The 16,349-nt window shown below is 60.4% G+C and overlaps 1 protein-coding gene across 1 annotated transcript; it reads right to left on the bottom strand.

Annotated features, from left to right (window-relative positions):
* Positions 1-816: 816 nt before the first annotated feature.
* JAK3 (Janus kinase 3) lies at positions 817-15,755 on the bottom strand. Its single transcript, XM_014883009.2, has 24 exons — positions 15,639-15,755; positions 14,675-14,890; positions 13,580-13,703; positions 13,367-13,478; positions 12,252-12,397; positions 11,216-11,498; positions 10,650-10,775; positions 10,020-10,177; positions 9,759-9,870; positions 9,200-9,386; positions 8,948-9,072; positions 8,682-8,816; positions 8,513-8,597; positions 8,288-8,415; positions 7,480-7,618; positions 6,925-7,076; positions 6,231-6,381; positions 6,020-6,159; positions 5,048-5,237; positions 4,321-4,445; positions 3,610-3,782; positions 2,879-2,996; positions 1,692-1,802; positions 817-1,609 (listed from the first exon to the last, which is right to left on the bottom strand). Exons 2-24 carry the CDS (start codon positions 14,880-14,882, stop codon positions 1,493-1,495), a joined length of 3,345 nt encoding a protein of 1,114 aa, XP_014738495.1. The 5' UTR covers positions 14,883-14,890; positions 15,639-15,755; the 3' UTR covers positions 817-1,492.
* Positions 15,756-16,349: the final 594 nt, after the last annotated feature.

The raw sequence follows: 16,349 nt of genomic DNA, 5'->3' as shown, positions 1-16,349 counted from the left end.
CATTCTGTCCATCCCATAAGTCTCATCCCATATCCTATCCCATATTCCCATCCCATCCCATAAATCCCATCCCATAAATCCCAATCCCATATCATCCCATCCCACATCCCATATTTCCATCCCACCCCATCCATCCCATCAATCCCATCCCATCCCATCAATCCCATCCCACCCCAGGAGTCTCCCGGAGCTCCTCCCGTGGGGAAACTGACGCGGGGGGGGGGGCGGGGGACACCCCCAGGGGGATCCCCACGGGATCCTGGGGCCACCGGGGTGTCCCTGGCTCCGGTGTGGGGGTGACACCAAGGGATTGGGGGGCTCTGGGAGGGTTTGGTGACATCTGGGATGGTGCCACCACCTCGGACAGGGACCCAAAATCCATAAATCCATCCCTGTCCCCCTGGGTTCTGTGGCTGGGGGGGTCCTGAGGGTCTCTCCAGGGGGGTTTGGTGGCTCTTGGTGACATCTGGGACGGTGCCACCACCTGGATGTGTCCCTGTCCCCCCGGGATGATCCCCATGGGGTCACCGGGGTGTCCCTGGTTCTGATGTGGGGGTGGCACCAAGGGACTGGGGGTCCTGGGGGTCTCTCCAGGGGGGATTTGTGGCTCCTGGTGACATCTGGGACAGTGCCACCACCTCGGACAGGGACCCAAAATCCATAAATCCATCCCTGACCCCCTGGGTTCTGTGGCTGGGGGGGGTCCGGGCTCCTTTGGGGACAATCGGGGACAAATCCCGCTCGGGAACGAGGCTGGTCCTGCTCTGGGAGCCCTCGGTGCTCAACCCCACCCCCCTCAACCCCATCCCAGCAGGAAAATGTAACAAAATTTAATTAAATGAGGCGGAATTCTGCCATGGAGGGAGGTAAAAAAGGGGGAAAAAGTGAAGGGATGGAAAAATTCCCAAATTTTAATAAAACAAGACTGAATTCTGCCACGGGGAAAAGGGGGGAAAAAAGGGGGAAAAGCCAAAGGGATGGAAAATTTCCCAAATTTTAATAAAATTAGGCTGAACTGTGCCATGGGGAGAGGAAAAATGGGGGAAAGGCAAAGGGATTGAAAATGTAACAAATTTTAAGAAAATGAGGCTGAATTCTGCCATGAAGGGAGGGATAAAAAGGGGAAAACTGAAGGGATGGAAAATTTACTAAACTTTAATAAAATAAGACTCAATTTTGCCATGAAGGGAGGGAAAAAAGGGGGAAAAGTTGAAGGGAAAGGAAAATGTCCCAAATTTTAATAAAATGAGGCTGAATTCTGCCATGAAGGGAGGGAAAAAAGGAGGAAAAGTTGAAGGGAAAGGAAAATGTCCCAAATTTTAATGAAATGAGACTCAATTTTGCCATGAAGGGAGGGAAAAAAGGAGGAAAAGCTGAAGGGAAGATCCGGGAAAAGCGGGGCCGTGCCACCCCACAAAGCACAGGGAAATCACCGTGGATTTTGGGGGAGGGGGGGGGATCCCGGTGGGAATTTTTTTTTGTGGGGAGGGGGCTACCCCCGAGTTTTGCTCCTGCCATCCCTCAGCTCCTCGATTTTGGGGGACAACTCCTCGAAAGTGGGTCTGGCAGCGGGGGAGAAATTCCAGCAGCTCATCATCAGCGCGTACACCTGGGGAGGGGACAAAGGGACACGATGAGGACATCGGGGAGGGGAGGACACCGCGGGGACAGCCCCGGGACAGCGGTGTCACCTCCGAGGGACAGCCAGAGGGGAGCGGGAGGCGCCGGTTGTCCTTGAGGAGCTCCAGCAGCTGGAGGATGATCTGAGCCGGCTTCCCTGTGCCCATCATCCGCAAAAATTCCTGCGGGACAATCGGGGATGGGGAAAATATCCTTGAGAAACGAGGGGGTGATCCCATAGGGAATGTCACCTCTTTGTCCTGGGAATGTCACCTCCTTTTCCTGGGAATTGTCACCTCTTTGTCCTGGGAATTGTCCCCTCCTAGTCCCTGGAAATGTCCGCTCTTTTTCCAGGAATTGTCCCCTCCTCGTCTCGGGAAATGTCACCTCCTTGCTCAGGGAAATGTCCCCACCATGTCCCGGGAAATGTCCCCTCCTTTTCTAGGAATTGTCCCCTCCTTTTCCTGGGAATTGTCCCCTCTGGGTCCCGGGAAATATCCCATCTTTGTCCCGGGAAATGTCATCTCCTTGTCCCGGGAATGTCCCCTCCATGTCCTGAGAATTGTCCCCTCCTTGTCCCGGGAATTGTCCCCTCCTTGCCCAGGGAATGTCCCGGAAATGTCCCCTCTTTTTCCAGGAATTGTCCCCTCCCTGTCCCAGAAATGTCCCCTCCATGTCCTGGAAATGTCCCCTCCTTTTCCTGGGAATTGTCCCTTCCTTGTCCAGGAAATGTCACCTCCTTGCTCATGGAATGACCCCCCCTTGTCCCGGGAAATGTCTCTCCTTCCTCGTCCCAGGAAATGTCCCCTCTTTTTCCAGGAAATGTCCCCTCCTTGTCCGGGAAATGTCCCCTCCTTTTCTAGGAATTGTCCCCTCCTTTTCCTGGGAATTGTCCCCTCTTGGTCCCGGGAATTGTCTCCTCCTTTTCCCGGGAAATATCCCATCTTTGTCCCGGGAAATGTCATCTCATTGTCCCGGGAATGTCCCCTCCATGTCCTGAGAATTGTCCCCTCCTTTGCAAGGAAATGTCCCCTCCTTGTCCCTGGAAATGTCTGCTCTTTTTCCAGGAATTGTCCCCTCTTTGTCCCTGGAAATGTCTGCTCTTTTTCCAGGAATTGTCCCCTCTTTGTCCAGGGAAATGTCCCCTCCTTTTCCCGAGAAATATCCCATCTTTGTCCTGGGAATTGTCCCCTCTTTATCCAGGGAATGTCCCCTCCATGTCCCGGGAATTGTCCCCTCCTCGTCCCGGAATTGTCACCTCCGAGGGGCTCTTGCTCTTGGAGCTGAAGGTGAAGAGCTCGTAGAGCAGAACCCCGAAGCTCCAGGCGTCGGAGGCGCAGGAGAAAATGTTGTCAGCCAGGGATTCCGGAGCGTACCTGCCGGGAAAAAAGGGATTTTGAGATGGGAAAAGGGGATTTTGAGACGGGAAAAGGGAATTTTGAGACGGGAAAAGGGAATTCTGAGATGGGAAAAGGAGATTCTGAGATGGGAAAAGGAGATTCTGAGATGGGAAAAGGAGATTTTGAGACGGGAAAAGGAGATTTTGAGATGGGAAAATGGGATTTTAAGACAGGAAAAGGAGATTTAGAGATGGGAAAAGGGGATCCTGAGCTCTGGGAAAAGAGGATTTTGAGATGGCAAAGGAAGAATCTGAGTCCCGGGAAAGGGGGATTTTGAGTCCCAGGAAAAGGGAATTCTGAGAAAGGAAAAGGAGATTTTGAGGTGGGAAAAGTGAATTCTGAGAAGGAAAAAGGAGATTTTGAGCCCCGGGAAAAGTGGATTCTCAGGCCCAGGAAAAGGGGATTTTGAGATGGGAACAAGGAAATCTGAGAAGGAAAAAGGAAATCTGAGTCCCGGGAAAAGGAGATTTTAAATCCCAGGAAAAGGAGATTCTCAGCCCCGGGAAAAGGAGATTTTTGAGAAGGGAAAAGCAGATCCCGAGCCCCGCATCCCGCTGGAATTCCAGCCCTCCCGGTGTCCCCCCCTCACCAGAAAACGGGGCTCTGGCCGGGTTCCCGCACCACGTAATAATCCTTGTCCTGCGGGAGCAGCTTGGCCAGCCCGAAGTCGCCGATCTTGACGTGGCTGTCGCTCTCCACCAGGATGTTCCTGCTCGCCAGGTCCCGGTGCACGCAGCGCTGCGCCCCCAGGTACTCCATGCCCTGCCGGGAGGGGCGAGCTCGAGGGGAGCGGGGACCCCGCAGAGACCCCAGGGATGGGTGAGGGTCCCTGGGTGACTCCAGGTGAGGGTCCCCAAGTGAGGGTCCCCGGGGGAGGGTCCCTGGGTGACCCCGGTGAGGGTTCCGGGGTGAGGGTCCCTGGGTGACCCCGGGTGAGGGGCTCCAGGTGAGGGTCTCCGGGTGAGGGTCCCCGGGTGAGGGTCCCTGGGGTGAGGGTCCCTGGGTGACCCCGGGTGAGGGTCCATAGATGAGGGTCCCTGGGGGCTCATCCCGGCTGGGTCCCATCCCGAGGGGGGAGTGAGGGATTGCTCCGGTCTGGAGGCGCTGCTGGGCAGGGACAGGAGCCAGGAGTGTCCCCAGGGCTGGACAATGACCCTTGGGTGACCCTTGGTGACCCATGGCATTGTTCTGGCCAGGACAGAGCCGCTGGCAGGGACAGGAGCCGGGGCTGGGCAGGGACCCTTGGCTGACCCAGGGCACGGTTCCCGCCCCGTTTCCCCCCCCCGTGCCCCGATCCCACCTTGCAGATCTGCCAGGCGTACAGGAGCAGCGTCCCGTGCTCCAGCCGGGACTGGTTCTTCTGCAGGAAATCCCGCAGGCAGCCATTGGGCAGGAATTCCATCACCAGGCGCAGCCCGCGCATTCCTGGACATAAATTCAGGATGGTCGGAGCCGGGATCGGGGATCCCTGCTAGAGCCCAGCCCCATTCCTGCCCCATTCCTGCCCCATTTCCTACCCCATTCCCGCTCCGTTCCCGCCCTATTCCCTGCCCCATTCCCTACCCTATTCCCGCCCCATTCCCTGTCCCATTCCTGCCCCATTTCCTACCCTATTCCCGCCCCATTCCCGCCCTGTTCCCTGCCCCATTCCCTACCCTATTCCCGCCCCATTCCCTGTCCCATTCCTGCCCCATTTCCTACCCTATTCCCGCCCCATTCCCGCCCTATTCCCTGTCCCATTCCCGCCCTATTCCCTGTCCCATTCCTGCCCCATTTCCTACCCTATTCCCGCTCCATTCCCGCCCTATTCCCTGTCCCATTCCTGCCCCATTTCCTACCCTATTCCCGCTCCATTCCTGCCCCATTCCCTGCCCCAGTCACAGCCCCATTCTCTGTCCCATTCCTGCCCCATTCCCCACCCCAATCTCTGTCTATTCCCCACCCCAATCCCTGCCTCATTCCCTACCCTATTCCCACCCCATTCCTGCCCCATTCCCTGCCCCATTCCCGCCCCATTCCCAGCTCACCTCGGCTGTAGCAGACTCCCCGGTAGCGGACGATGAAGTCGTGCTGCAGCGAGTGCAGGATTTGGATCTCCCGCTCGAAATCCCGAATTTCCTTGGCCGAATCCTGCTGCAGCTTCTTCACGGCCACCAGCTCGCCCGTGCTGTCGCCCAGGGGGTCGTAGCGGCACAGCTCCACACTCCCAAAATTCCCCTGGATGCAGGGAAGTGCGTGTTGGGGATCCCTGCCTGCTCCCAGCCCCATTCCCTGCCCCATTCCCTTCCCATCCCAGCCCTGTTCCCCATCCCATTCCCTGCCCCAATTCCCACCCCATTCCCTTCTCATTCCCTGCCCATCCCAGCCCTATTCCCCATCCCATTCCTGTCCATTCCCACCCCATTCCTGTCCATTCCCTGCTTCATTCCCAGCCCCATTCTTTGCCCCATTCTCTGCCCCATTTCCACCCCATTCCCTTCCCATCCGATCCCTACTCCCCATCCCATTCCTGTCCATTCCCTGCCCCAATTCCCGCCCCATTCCCTTCTCATTCCCTGCCCATCCCAGCCCAATTCCCCATCCCATCCCAGCCCTATTCCCCATCCCATTCCTGTCCATTCCCTTCCCCATTCCCACCCCATCCCTGCCTTCCCTGCCCCATTCCCAGTCCCATTTCCCGTCCCATTCCTGTCCATTCCCTGCTTCATTCCCCGCCCCATTCTTTGCCCCATTTCCACCCCATTCCCTGTCCCATTCCCTTCCCTATCCTTGCCTTCCCAGCCCCGTTCCCTGCCCCATTCCGTTCTCATTCTCACCCCATTCCCTGCCCCATTCCCAGCACCTTATCCCTCCCAAACCTCCCCCGCCCCACACACACACAGAGAGCAGGAGACTCTCAGGAATTTTTTTTTTCCCCAGCACAGCCAGGATCTCCCACCCCCCCAAATCAGGGAAGGGGAGAGCGGCTGAGCTGAGTTTTGGGGTCCCCGCACCCCCACCTTGCCCAGCAGCGAGATGTACTTGAGGTGCCGCTCCTGGAAGTGCTCGGGATCGTGGCTCATGGCGAGCGAATCGTGGCCCCAGAAGCCATCCCGGAGCGTCACATCCGTGGGGGACAGGTCCGACAGCAGCTCGTAGTCTGCGGGAAGGGGGGGGTGAGGCCACCGTGGGGTCCCCCCCGGGGTCCCCCCGGCCCGTCCCGGTGCCCACCGGAGGTGATGAGGCTGTTGAGGTCGCGGATGAGGGCGCGGAAGCAGGGCCGGCGCTGGGGCTCGTATTCCATGCACTGGGCCACCAGCGTGGCCAGCTCCGGCCACTTGGGGGCTGGGAGGTGCTGGCGGCTCCGGTAGAATTCCAGTTTCTGTGGGGGGAAGGGGGGGGATCGGGACCCCCAAAGTGACCCCGAAGGGCTCTGAGATGGGGGATGGGGCAGGAGGGATGGGATTGATGGGATGGGATGGATGGGATTTATGGGATTGATGGGATGGCATGGGTTGATGGGATTGATGGATGGGATGGGATGGGATGGGGGATTTTGGGATGAGATTTATGGGATGGGATGGGATTTTGGGATGAGATTTATGGGATGGGATTGGATTTTGGGATGGGATTTAGGGATGGGATGGGATGGGATTTTGGGATGAGATTGATCGGATTTATGGGATTTTGGGATGAGATTGATGGGATTTATGGGATGAGATTTGTGGGATGGGATTTATGAGACCCACAGGACGGGATGGGAGGATCGGGATGGAATTGGGCAGGGAAGAAGGGCTGGGATGGGGCGGGAAGGGACAGGAGGGTTGGGGTGCAATGGGATGGGCCAGGAATGCCGGGATGGGCCAGGAATGCCGGGATGGGCCAGGAATGCCGGGATCCAGCGGGATGCTGGGCTCAGCCTCACCCTCTGGGGCTCCAGCAGGCTCAGGGGCATGTTCCCCCCACTGAAGATCTCCCAGAGGGTGGCTCCAAAGCCCCACTTGTCGGCCGGCAGCCCCAGGCTCCCGGGATCTCTGACACACTCGGGGGCCACCCATGGGATCCGCTCCAGCAGCACTGCGGGGCAGCCGGGCCCGCTCAGCCACGGGGGGCTCAGAACCCCCCAGGACCCCCCAGAACCCCCCCGGACCCCTCAGTCACTGTCCCGGGCCAGGAGGGTGACGCTGACCCCGGGGGGGTTGAGTTTGGTGGAGGGGATTTGGGAGCCCACAGCCAGGACCTGGCTTTGGGGGTGAGCACAGGACCCCAAACCCAGAACCAGGAGCCCAAACCCAGAACCAGGAGCCCAAACCCAGAACCAGGACCCAAAACCCAGAGCTGGAATCCAGAAACCACAGCCAGGACCCCCCTTTGAGGAGGAGCACAAAACCAAAACAGCTCAAACCCAAACCCAGGAGCCCAAACCCAGAACCAGGACCCCAGACCCATCACCCCAGGACCCCCAGGACCCCTCACTCACTGTCCGGGGCCAGGACGGTGATGCTGACCCCGGGGTCGTTGAGTTTGATGAAGGGGGGGCTCCCCCCGGCCGTGTCCCCCTCCCGGGCCAGCAGCACCTTCTTGGCAGAGACGTTCCCGTGTGGGATTTTCTTGTCCTCCTGGATGGGGGAAAGAGGGATGGGGACCCTCAGGGGGGGCCCAGGCACTTGGGTGGGCTGGGGGGAGCACCGAGGATGGGTGGGAGCTGTGGGGGGTGGATCCATGGGATCTATGGGATCCATGGGATCTATGGGATATGGATGTGTGGGATCTATGGGATCCATGGGATGTGGGGTGTGTGGGGTGTGTGGGATAGGGATCTATGGGATACAAATGTGGGATCTATGGGATTATGGGGATGTGTGGGATCCATGGGATGGGGACTGCAGGATCCATGGGATGGGGATATATGGGATCCATGGGATGGGGATGTATGGGATCCATGGGATGGGGATTGCAGGATCCATGGGATGGGGATTACAGGATCCATGGGATGGGGATTGCAGGATCCATGGGATGGGGATTGCAGGATCCATGGGATGGGGATTGCAGGATCCATGGGATAAGGATTGCAGGATCCATGGGATATGGATTACAGGATCCATGGGATAAGGATTACAGGATCCATGGCCTCCCGTGCATGCCCTGGGCCCGCAGGGCTGCGCGGCTGCTGCAGGATCCAGCACAGGGAACCCAGGGGACCCAGAATCTGGAGATCCACAGGACAAGGACACGAGGAAAACCATGGGATGGCGCCAGGGGAGCTGCAGGACACTCTGTGGGCTCACCAGGTAGTTGAGGGCATAGGCCAACTGCTTGGCCACCGTCAGCTTCCAGCCCGTGGTCACCGCGCCGCGCTTCTTGTGCAGGTACAGGTCCAGGGGCCCGTGCAGGACGTGCTCCTGCACCATCACACCTGGGGGGCACACGGGGGGGGGCGTCAGGGGGTGCCCACAAAAGGGCTCAGGAGGTGCCCGGGTGGCACCGTGGCCACCACCCCGCCGGACACTCACTGTCCTTGCCGAGGCTGACGCCGTGCAGCAGCACCAGGTGTTTGTGGGACAGCTGGCTCATGGTGCTGGCGGCCTCCAGGAAGGACTGGGACAGGGACACAGGGCTCAGGACGGGCCTTAGGGACCCCCAGGTGACATCCTGGAGGTGGCAGTGCCACCCTCCCCTCACCTCCAGGCAGTTTTGGTGGCTGCTGTCCATGACCTTGAGCACCACCGGTGTCTGCCGGGGTCCGTCCTCCTCGTCCTGCTCCCGTTTGACGCCTTTGTAGATCTGGGTGAAGGAGCCCTGGCCCAGGCTCTCGCCCTGGGGGACACGGGGACATTGCCAGGAGGAGGAGAAGGAGGAGAAAGGAGGAGAAAGGAGCAGCAATGGGAAAAGATGAAATTGTCCCCCCCGTGCCACCCCCCCCCCGGTGTCCCTGCCCTCCCCTGTACCCGTGTCAGGCTCTGGGGGTCGATCTTGTGGAACATCATCTGGTGGAGGCTGCGGCGCCGGGGGGCGGGAGGGGACCCGGGGGGACAGGGGACCCCGCTCCGAACGATCAGCAGGTTGGACTTCTCTGGGAGGGGGGGGGAGGAGAGGGCGTGAGGGGGGGCTCGGGTAGGGGACCCCCACCTGGTGACGTCATACAGCCACTCTGTGACCTCACTGTGCCCCCTCTGCGATCCCCCCACCCCCCGTGTCACCTTTGGGCCGGGGGGGACAGGCCACCTCCAGGCGCATTTGTGCCCCCTCAGCCTGCAGCCCCCGGTGCCCGTAGGTGCCCAGCAGGTCCCGCAGGCTGCAGAACCTCCGTGCCACCCCCGACAGCCACAAATATCCGTCCTCGTCCCGGCGGATCCGGCACCGCTTGTAATCCCGGCCCGAGCGCGTCTGTGGGGAAATCCCACCCCGGGATCAGCGCCCTGGGGACACCCCCAAAGGGACATCGTGGGTGACACCGTCCCCGTGACCCCCCAAACTTCCAGGATCAGCACCATGGGGACCCCCCCAAAGGGATACCACGGGTGCCACCTTGCCCGTGCCCCCCAAACCCTCGGGATCAGCACCCTGAGGGCCCCCAGGAGCCCCCCAAAGGGACAGCGCGGGTGACACTGTCCCTGTGTCCCCCAAACTTCCAAGATCAGCACCCTGGGGACACCCCCAAAGGGACACTGCGGGTGTCACCGTGCCCGTGTCACCATCCCCGCAGGTGCCAGGGCTGTGTTGCCCTCCCAGTGCCCCCAAATCCCTGGGGGGTCTCACCTGGACGCACACGGTCAGCAGGTAACTGTCGAAATCCTGGGGGCTGCGGCGCAGCAGGAACAGCCCCGGGGCACCCCCGGCCGCCTCCAGCTTGTTCACCGCGAACTCGGCGCTGCTCAGGGGTGGGGATGGCCGTGGTGCCCCTCGGGGACATCGCGGCCACCCCCTGTGCCCACCCCCCGTGCCAGGGGTGACTCTGTCCCCTCCCTCCCCGCGTCCCCTCGGGCTCGGGGCTGCTCGGGGGGGGGTCTCGGTACCCACCTGATGGGCCCGTGGCACTGATTCTCCAGGTCCTCCAGCAGCCTCGGAGGTGCCACCTCCCTGCAGAAATAGTGCTGGGCATCCGCCGTCAGCCGGTAGTAGCCATCGAGCAGGGCCACGAAGGAGCGAGCCTCCCGCAGCGTGGGGAACTCCACCTCCTGTGATAAAGGATAAATCCAAACCCCTAAACCAGCAAGAGCTGATCTCAAGGTCCCCAAAAGGCTCAGAGGCTCTGGAGATAAAGTTGAAAAGTTTAAGCGTGATGAAGAGTTTGGAAGCCTTCATCAGAGACCCCCGACGAGCCCCGAATTGGGATCCAAAAGCGCAAAACCACTTTTGGTTCATTTAAATGCGAGGCGAGGCGTGGCCTAACATCGTCCTAACATGAATATGTATGAGTGAATTGTGTAATCCTAAATTTAGGGAATAAAATTGAGCAGGATTTGAAGTTTTGGGGTGCGTGCTTTGGGGAGGAATTATCCCCGCGCACCTCAGCGCTGAATAAATGCATTCCTACTTTAGAACTCTCATTTCTGACGAGTTATAAAATAATTCCCGCCGATCAGTTTGGCGTCATCCCCTTGTCCCTTCCATCCCTCCCGGGGCTCCCCAAACCTTCCCCGAGCTCACCAATACCCGGTTGTCCGCCTTGGTGACGGTGACCAGCCGGGTCTCCACGGCGCCACCATCGCGACTCGCCGCCTGCTTGATGCTGATGTCGGCGATATCGGGGAAGTCGCAGAAGTGCTGGCGGCTCTACGAGGGGACAGCCAAGGTGACAACCCCTCCACCCAACTTGTGGACACGCTGTTGGAGAGCTGGGAAAAATCACAGCCTGGAAAAATCATTCTCGGGCTGGAGCTTCTGGTGCTCTCTCAGCTCCGCTCCCAGGCTGACAGTTTGTTCAGCTCCCAGGGCGATAACTCGGTCAAAACAGAACGGAATTCGTAACAAACATCCACACCTGGGGTGGACTCAGGTGCTGCCCCACGGGCGTTTTCCCAATTATCCCATCAGCTTTTGGAGTTGCGAGAGGCTCTAATTAAACAACGCGCTTTAAAATAAACTCCTCTCTCTCCTATCCCCACAGCAACCACGTAGCTACGCCTCTTATTCCCGCCGCATCTAAAGGGTTAACACCCCAACCAGCAACCACACCCAACTCCCCGCACCCCTCCCAGCCACCCCGCGGGCACCTCGGAGCCTCCGCAGCTCCAGGACACGCCGCTATCTCCGGACACGTGGATCGCGATAGGCGCTGCCGATGCTGGCGAGCGCACGGGGAAAGTCTCCTCGCTGCGGCGGCGCTGGAGGCGCTCCAGGTCCAGCAGGTATTTGAGTTTCAGGTGGGGCCCGTCCGTGTGGCAGCCCCCGAGGCGCCGCAGGGATTTGCCGAAGCGCCGGCGGAGGCGTTTGCGGGTCACGAAGTTGTGTTGTTGGATCTGAGTCCGCAGTGGAGCCGGCAGGCACGACTTGTAACTGCGGGGAGGGTCCCAGGGGTGTCCCCCGGGGGGTGTTGGGGTGTTAAGGTGTGCCCAGAGGGGGTTGGGGTGTCCCCAAGGGTACCGGGATATCCCTGGGGGTGTCTCCAGGGGTGTTTGGGGTGTGCCCGCGGGTGCCAGGGTGTGCCCAGGGATGTCCCTGGGGATGTTGGGGTGTCCCCAAGGGTACCAGGATATCCCTGGGGGTGTCCCAGGGTGTCCCCAAGGGTCCCCGGGGCTGTCCCAGAGGGTGTCGGGGTGCCAGGATGTGCCCAAGGGTGTCCCAGAGGGGGTTGGGGTGTCCCCAAGGGTACCAGGATGTCCCCGGGGGTGTCCCCAGGAATGTCACAAGGGTATCGGGGTGTCAGGATGTGCCCGGGGGGGGGGTCCCAGGGGTGTCCCTGGGGGTGTTGGGATGTCCCCAAGGGTACCAGGATATCCCTGGGGGTGTCCCAGGGTGTCGCCAGGGAGTGGTGGGGTGTCCCCAAGGGTACCAGGGTGCCCCAGAGTGTCCCCAGAGGGTGATGGGGTATCAGAATGTGTCCGGGGGTGACCCCAGGGATGTCCCATGGGTGTCCCAGAGGGTGTCGGGGTGTCAGGATGTGTCCGGGGGTGTCCCAGGGAGTGTTTGGGGTGTCCCTAGGGGTGCCAGGCTGTCCCCATTGATGTCACACTGTCCCCACGGGATTCAGGCTGTCCCCAGCCATGCCGGGCTGTCCCGTGAGTGTCCCTCTGTCCCCTCCCGGCTCACCTGACGTGGCTGCACACCTGCGCGGGGCTCTGCCGCTGCTCCTTGGCGATGCGCAGCATGTCCAGCACGGCCAGGCTCAGGCACTGCTCCTGCGAGGGCAGGCTCAGCCCCACGGCCACGCGGCCCCCGATGAAATCACTGCGGGACTGGGTGGGGAGCGAGGCTCGGGGGGGGGGGTTCTCCCATCCCCGGAGACCCCCCCCGAGCCGTGCTCGTGTCACCCTGGTGTCGCAGAGCCCGTGGGGGTCACATCCTGCCCGGGCTCTGCTGCTCTGTCACCCCCTCCAGGGGACAGAGTGACCCCATCTCGGCCATTTGGGGTGGCCACGAGCAGCTCCAGGTGAGCCAGGGAAGAGGAGTCACATCCCCCGGGCACCGGAGGAGGAAGAGGAGGAGGAGGAGAAGGTTCAGAGCCCCCCAAAAACACCTCGAGCACGAGGTGCAGGGAGTTGGAGAGAAGGAGGAGAAGGAGGAGAAGGAGGAGGATGAGGAGGAGAGAGGTCAGAGCACCCCAAAAAGACCCCCTGGTATCCCCTGGTGAGCTTTGGGAGAACTCCGGGGGCTGGGGAGGATGAGGAGGAGGAAGAGGAGAAGGTTCAGAGCCCCCCCAAAAACACCGCCAGGAGTTGGAGAGGATGAGGAGGAACAATGGGAAAAGATGAAACTCATAAACAGATCCAAAGAAACGCGAACAATTGCAACCATAAACTAATTCTTCGGGAAATTGGAGTTTTCCCAGAAGCCATTTGTATTGTCATCGATAGAAGAGCTCAGGGCGAAGAAGACTCTCCTTACTTCCTCTTTTTAAGACCCCTCCCCACAAAAACGACCCCAGACTTAATTTAAGAAGCCAACCACGCGTGCTTAATAGCCAGTCAAGCTAATTACCACAGGAGGCGAGGGGAACGGGAGGGGCTGGTGTTATGAATATGTAATTATTTAAAACTTTTGTCCATAAACAGATTCTGTGAGCACCTGTAATTTGGCAGTGAGGGTTACCCCACGCTGCTGCCCAGCGCTGAATAAACACACTTTGTAACTTTAAATTGTTAAAGAGTTTTTTAGCTGAGTATTGGACCAAGACGAGGAGGAGGAGCCAGGCTGGCAGCGCTCACCTGGGCGAACAGGTAATCAATGACGGGGTAATCCAGGACGGGGCTGGCCCGGTCGTTGAGCAGCTGGAAGCGATGGGACTGTCCCAGTCCGCACCAGTTGGGGAAGAAAAACCTGATGGGGGGGGACAACGGAGGGGTCTCAGCGCTGCCTCCCCCAGAGACCCCGACCCCAAAATCTATCGGGGGGCGGCAGGAGCCGGGCGGGGGCTGTACCTGATCCTGTACACCACGAGCTGGCTGCAGGACTCATCCACGCTGAACACGTGGTTGGGGGGGAACCAGCAGCTCAGATCCTCCGTGGCCAGGGCAAAGAGCGGGTGGCACACGGGCAGCACCCCTGGGGACCGAGAGCAGGGCTGGGACCCCCGCCCAGGGACAGGGCTGGGACCCCAAAGCCACGGCCAGGATCCCCTGGCAAGGACGTGCACGGGACCCTGAGCCCAACACCGGAATCCTGAGGTCACGACGGGATCCCAGACCCTCAGCTGGGAGCACAAACCTTTGGTTGGTAGCCAAAGCTCACAGCCAGGACCCCAAATCCACAGCCAGGACCCCAAATCCATTTCCAGGATCCCAAACCCACAGCTGGTAGCCCAAGCCTTTAGTTGATAGCCCAAACCCACAAGCCAGGATCCCAAATCCACAGCCGGGATTCAGAGCCCACAGCCAAGACCTCCTTTGATGACAAGCACAGAACTCTGAGTCCAGAACCAGAACCCCAAACCCAGAGCTGGAATCCAGACCCTAAAGCCAAGATTCCCCATTAAAGATGACCCCAAACCCAGAACCAGGACCCCGAGCTGAAACCCCAAACCCAGAGCTGGAATGCAGAGCCCACAACCAGAATTGGTGACTGAGGGTGAGCACAGCACCCTGAACCCAAACCAGAACCCCAGACCCACCGGGATCCAGACCCACAGACAAAATTCCCCACTGAGGACAAGCACAGGGGCCCATTCTCACATCAAGAACCCTGTACCCACATCCAGAACCTCATTCCTGTATCCAGGAACCAATTCCCACAGCCAGAACCCCACACCCAGAACTCCCTGTACCCACCCCCAGAACCCCATTCCCACACCCTTAACCCCACACCCAGAACCCCCCCTTCCCATATCCCCAATCCCCATTCCCATACCCAGAACATCCAGAACCCCATTCCCACCCCCAGGACCCCACACCCAGAACCCTCCATTCCCATACCCAGAACATCCAGAACCCCATTCCCACATCCCAAATCCCCATTCTCACACCCAGAACAGCCCAAATTCCAATTCCCACCGCCAGGACCCCGCACCCCTCTCTCACCGCAGGCTTTGGCAGCGCTCACGCACAGCTCCTCGGCCGTGTACTCGCCACAGGGGAAGCTGAGCGAGCCCGCGGCGCTGCCGGGGGGCGCTCGGAGCGGGGAGGGGACTCGGTGGTACAGGAACACCTGGAGGGTGCCGCTCTCGGACGACGAGAGGCTGCAGGAGCGGCCACCGATCAGCGGGGTCTCCTCGCCCAGCGGGGCCATGGCGGGCGCTGCAAGGAAAGGGGAGATGGGGGTGACTCCCAGCTCCATCCCAAATCCATCCCAGCTCTATCCCGGCTCTATCCCCGGCTTCATCCCTGGTTTTATTCCAGCTCCATCCCGGTTCCATCCCCAGCTCCATCCCAGGTCAATCCTCGGCTCCATCCCCTTGTCCTTCCCGGCTCCATCCCATCTCAATCCCGGCTTCATCCCCGGTTTTATTCCAGCTCCATCCCCGGTTCCATCCCTGCTCAATCCCTGCTCCATCCCAAATCCATCCCAGCTCAATCCCGGCTCTATCCCCGGCTTCATCCCTGGTTTTATTCCAGTTCCATCCCCAGCTCCATCCCAGGTCAATCCTCGGCTCCATCCCCTTGTCCTTCCCGGCTCCATCCCATCTCAATCCCGGCTTCATCCCCGGCTCCATCCCCGGTTCCATCCCAGCTCCATCCCGGCTCTATCCCCGGCTTCATCCCTGGTTTTATTCCAGCTCCATCACAGTTCCATCCCCAGCTCCATCACAGTTCCATCCCCAGCTCCATCCCAGGTCAATCCTCGGGTCCATCCCCTTGTCCATCCTGGCTCCATCCCCGGCTCCATTTCTTCTCAATCCCAGTTCAATCCCCGGCTCCATCCCCGGCTCCATCCCTGCCCCATCCCCGCCTCTATCTCCGGCTCCATCCCGGCTCCATCCCCGTTCCATTCCAGCTCAATCTCAGCTCAGTCCGGCCTGGTCTCACCCCCGGATCCCCCCGGTACCTTTGCCGTGCCGGGGCCTCTCTGCGGGCCTGGGGAGGGGGTCCCGGCCGGGCTGCGCTGCCAAATCGGGGTTCTGGGGGTGCGTAGGCGGCTCTGAGCGAAGGAGAGAGATAAAAAATCCCCAGGGCGACTTCCTTCCTGCTCGAGGGCTCCTGGGCGTGCGGCTTCCTGGCAGGGGAGGGGGGGACAAAACGCGACACCCCAGGGTGCAGCCACCCCAGGGGGTGCTGGGAGGGTGAAGGGTGAAAACCTGGGAGGCCCCCGGGTACCCCTTGGACACCCCCGGGTTCCCTTTGGGCAACCCCGGGACCACTTTGGGCAACCCCGAGACCCCTTTGGACACCCCTGGTACCCTTTGGGCACCCTCAGGTGCCCCTTTGGAACTCCGGGTTCCCCTCTGGGCGCCCTGGGGGTGTCACAGGGACGGAGAATTCTCTGCCAGTCCCCCCCTGCCCCCCATTGCTGCCACCCTCTCCTGTCCCCAGTCGTGCCCCGGGTGCCACCGCGGGGCTGGCTGTGTGCCACCCCCGGGGCCGTGCGGTGTCGCACGCCGGCGGATGTGGCCCAAACTCGGCTGGGTTTTTTTTGTTGGTTTTTTTTGTTTTGTTTTGTTTTCCCTGGAGCTGCTCCAACCCCGCGGGGCGAGGAGGCGGAGCCGCGGCGGGGAGGGGAGGGGGTCCTGTCCTGTTCTGTCGCCTCCCCCGTTGGGGA

Source organism: Sturnus vulgaris, chromosome 26 (genome assembly GCF_052056855.1).
Source record: "Sturnus vulgaris isolate bStuVul1 chromosome 26, bStuVul1.hap1, whole genome shotgun sequence".
Classification (NCBI taxonomy): domain Eukaryota; kingdom Metazoa; phylum Chordata; class Aves; order Passeriformes; family Sturnidae; genus Sturnus; species Sturnus vulgaris.
This window is presented reverse-complemented; position numbering and strand designations above follow the sequence as displayed.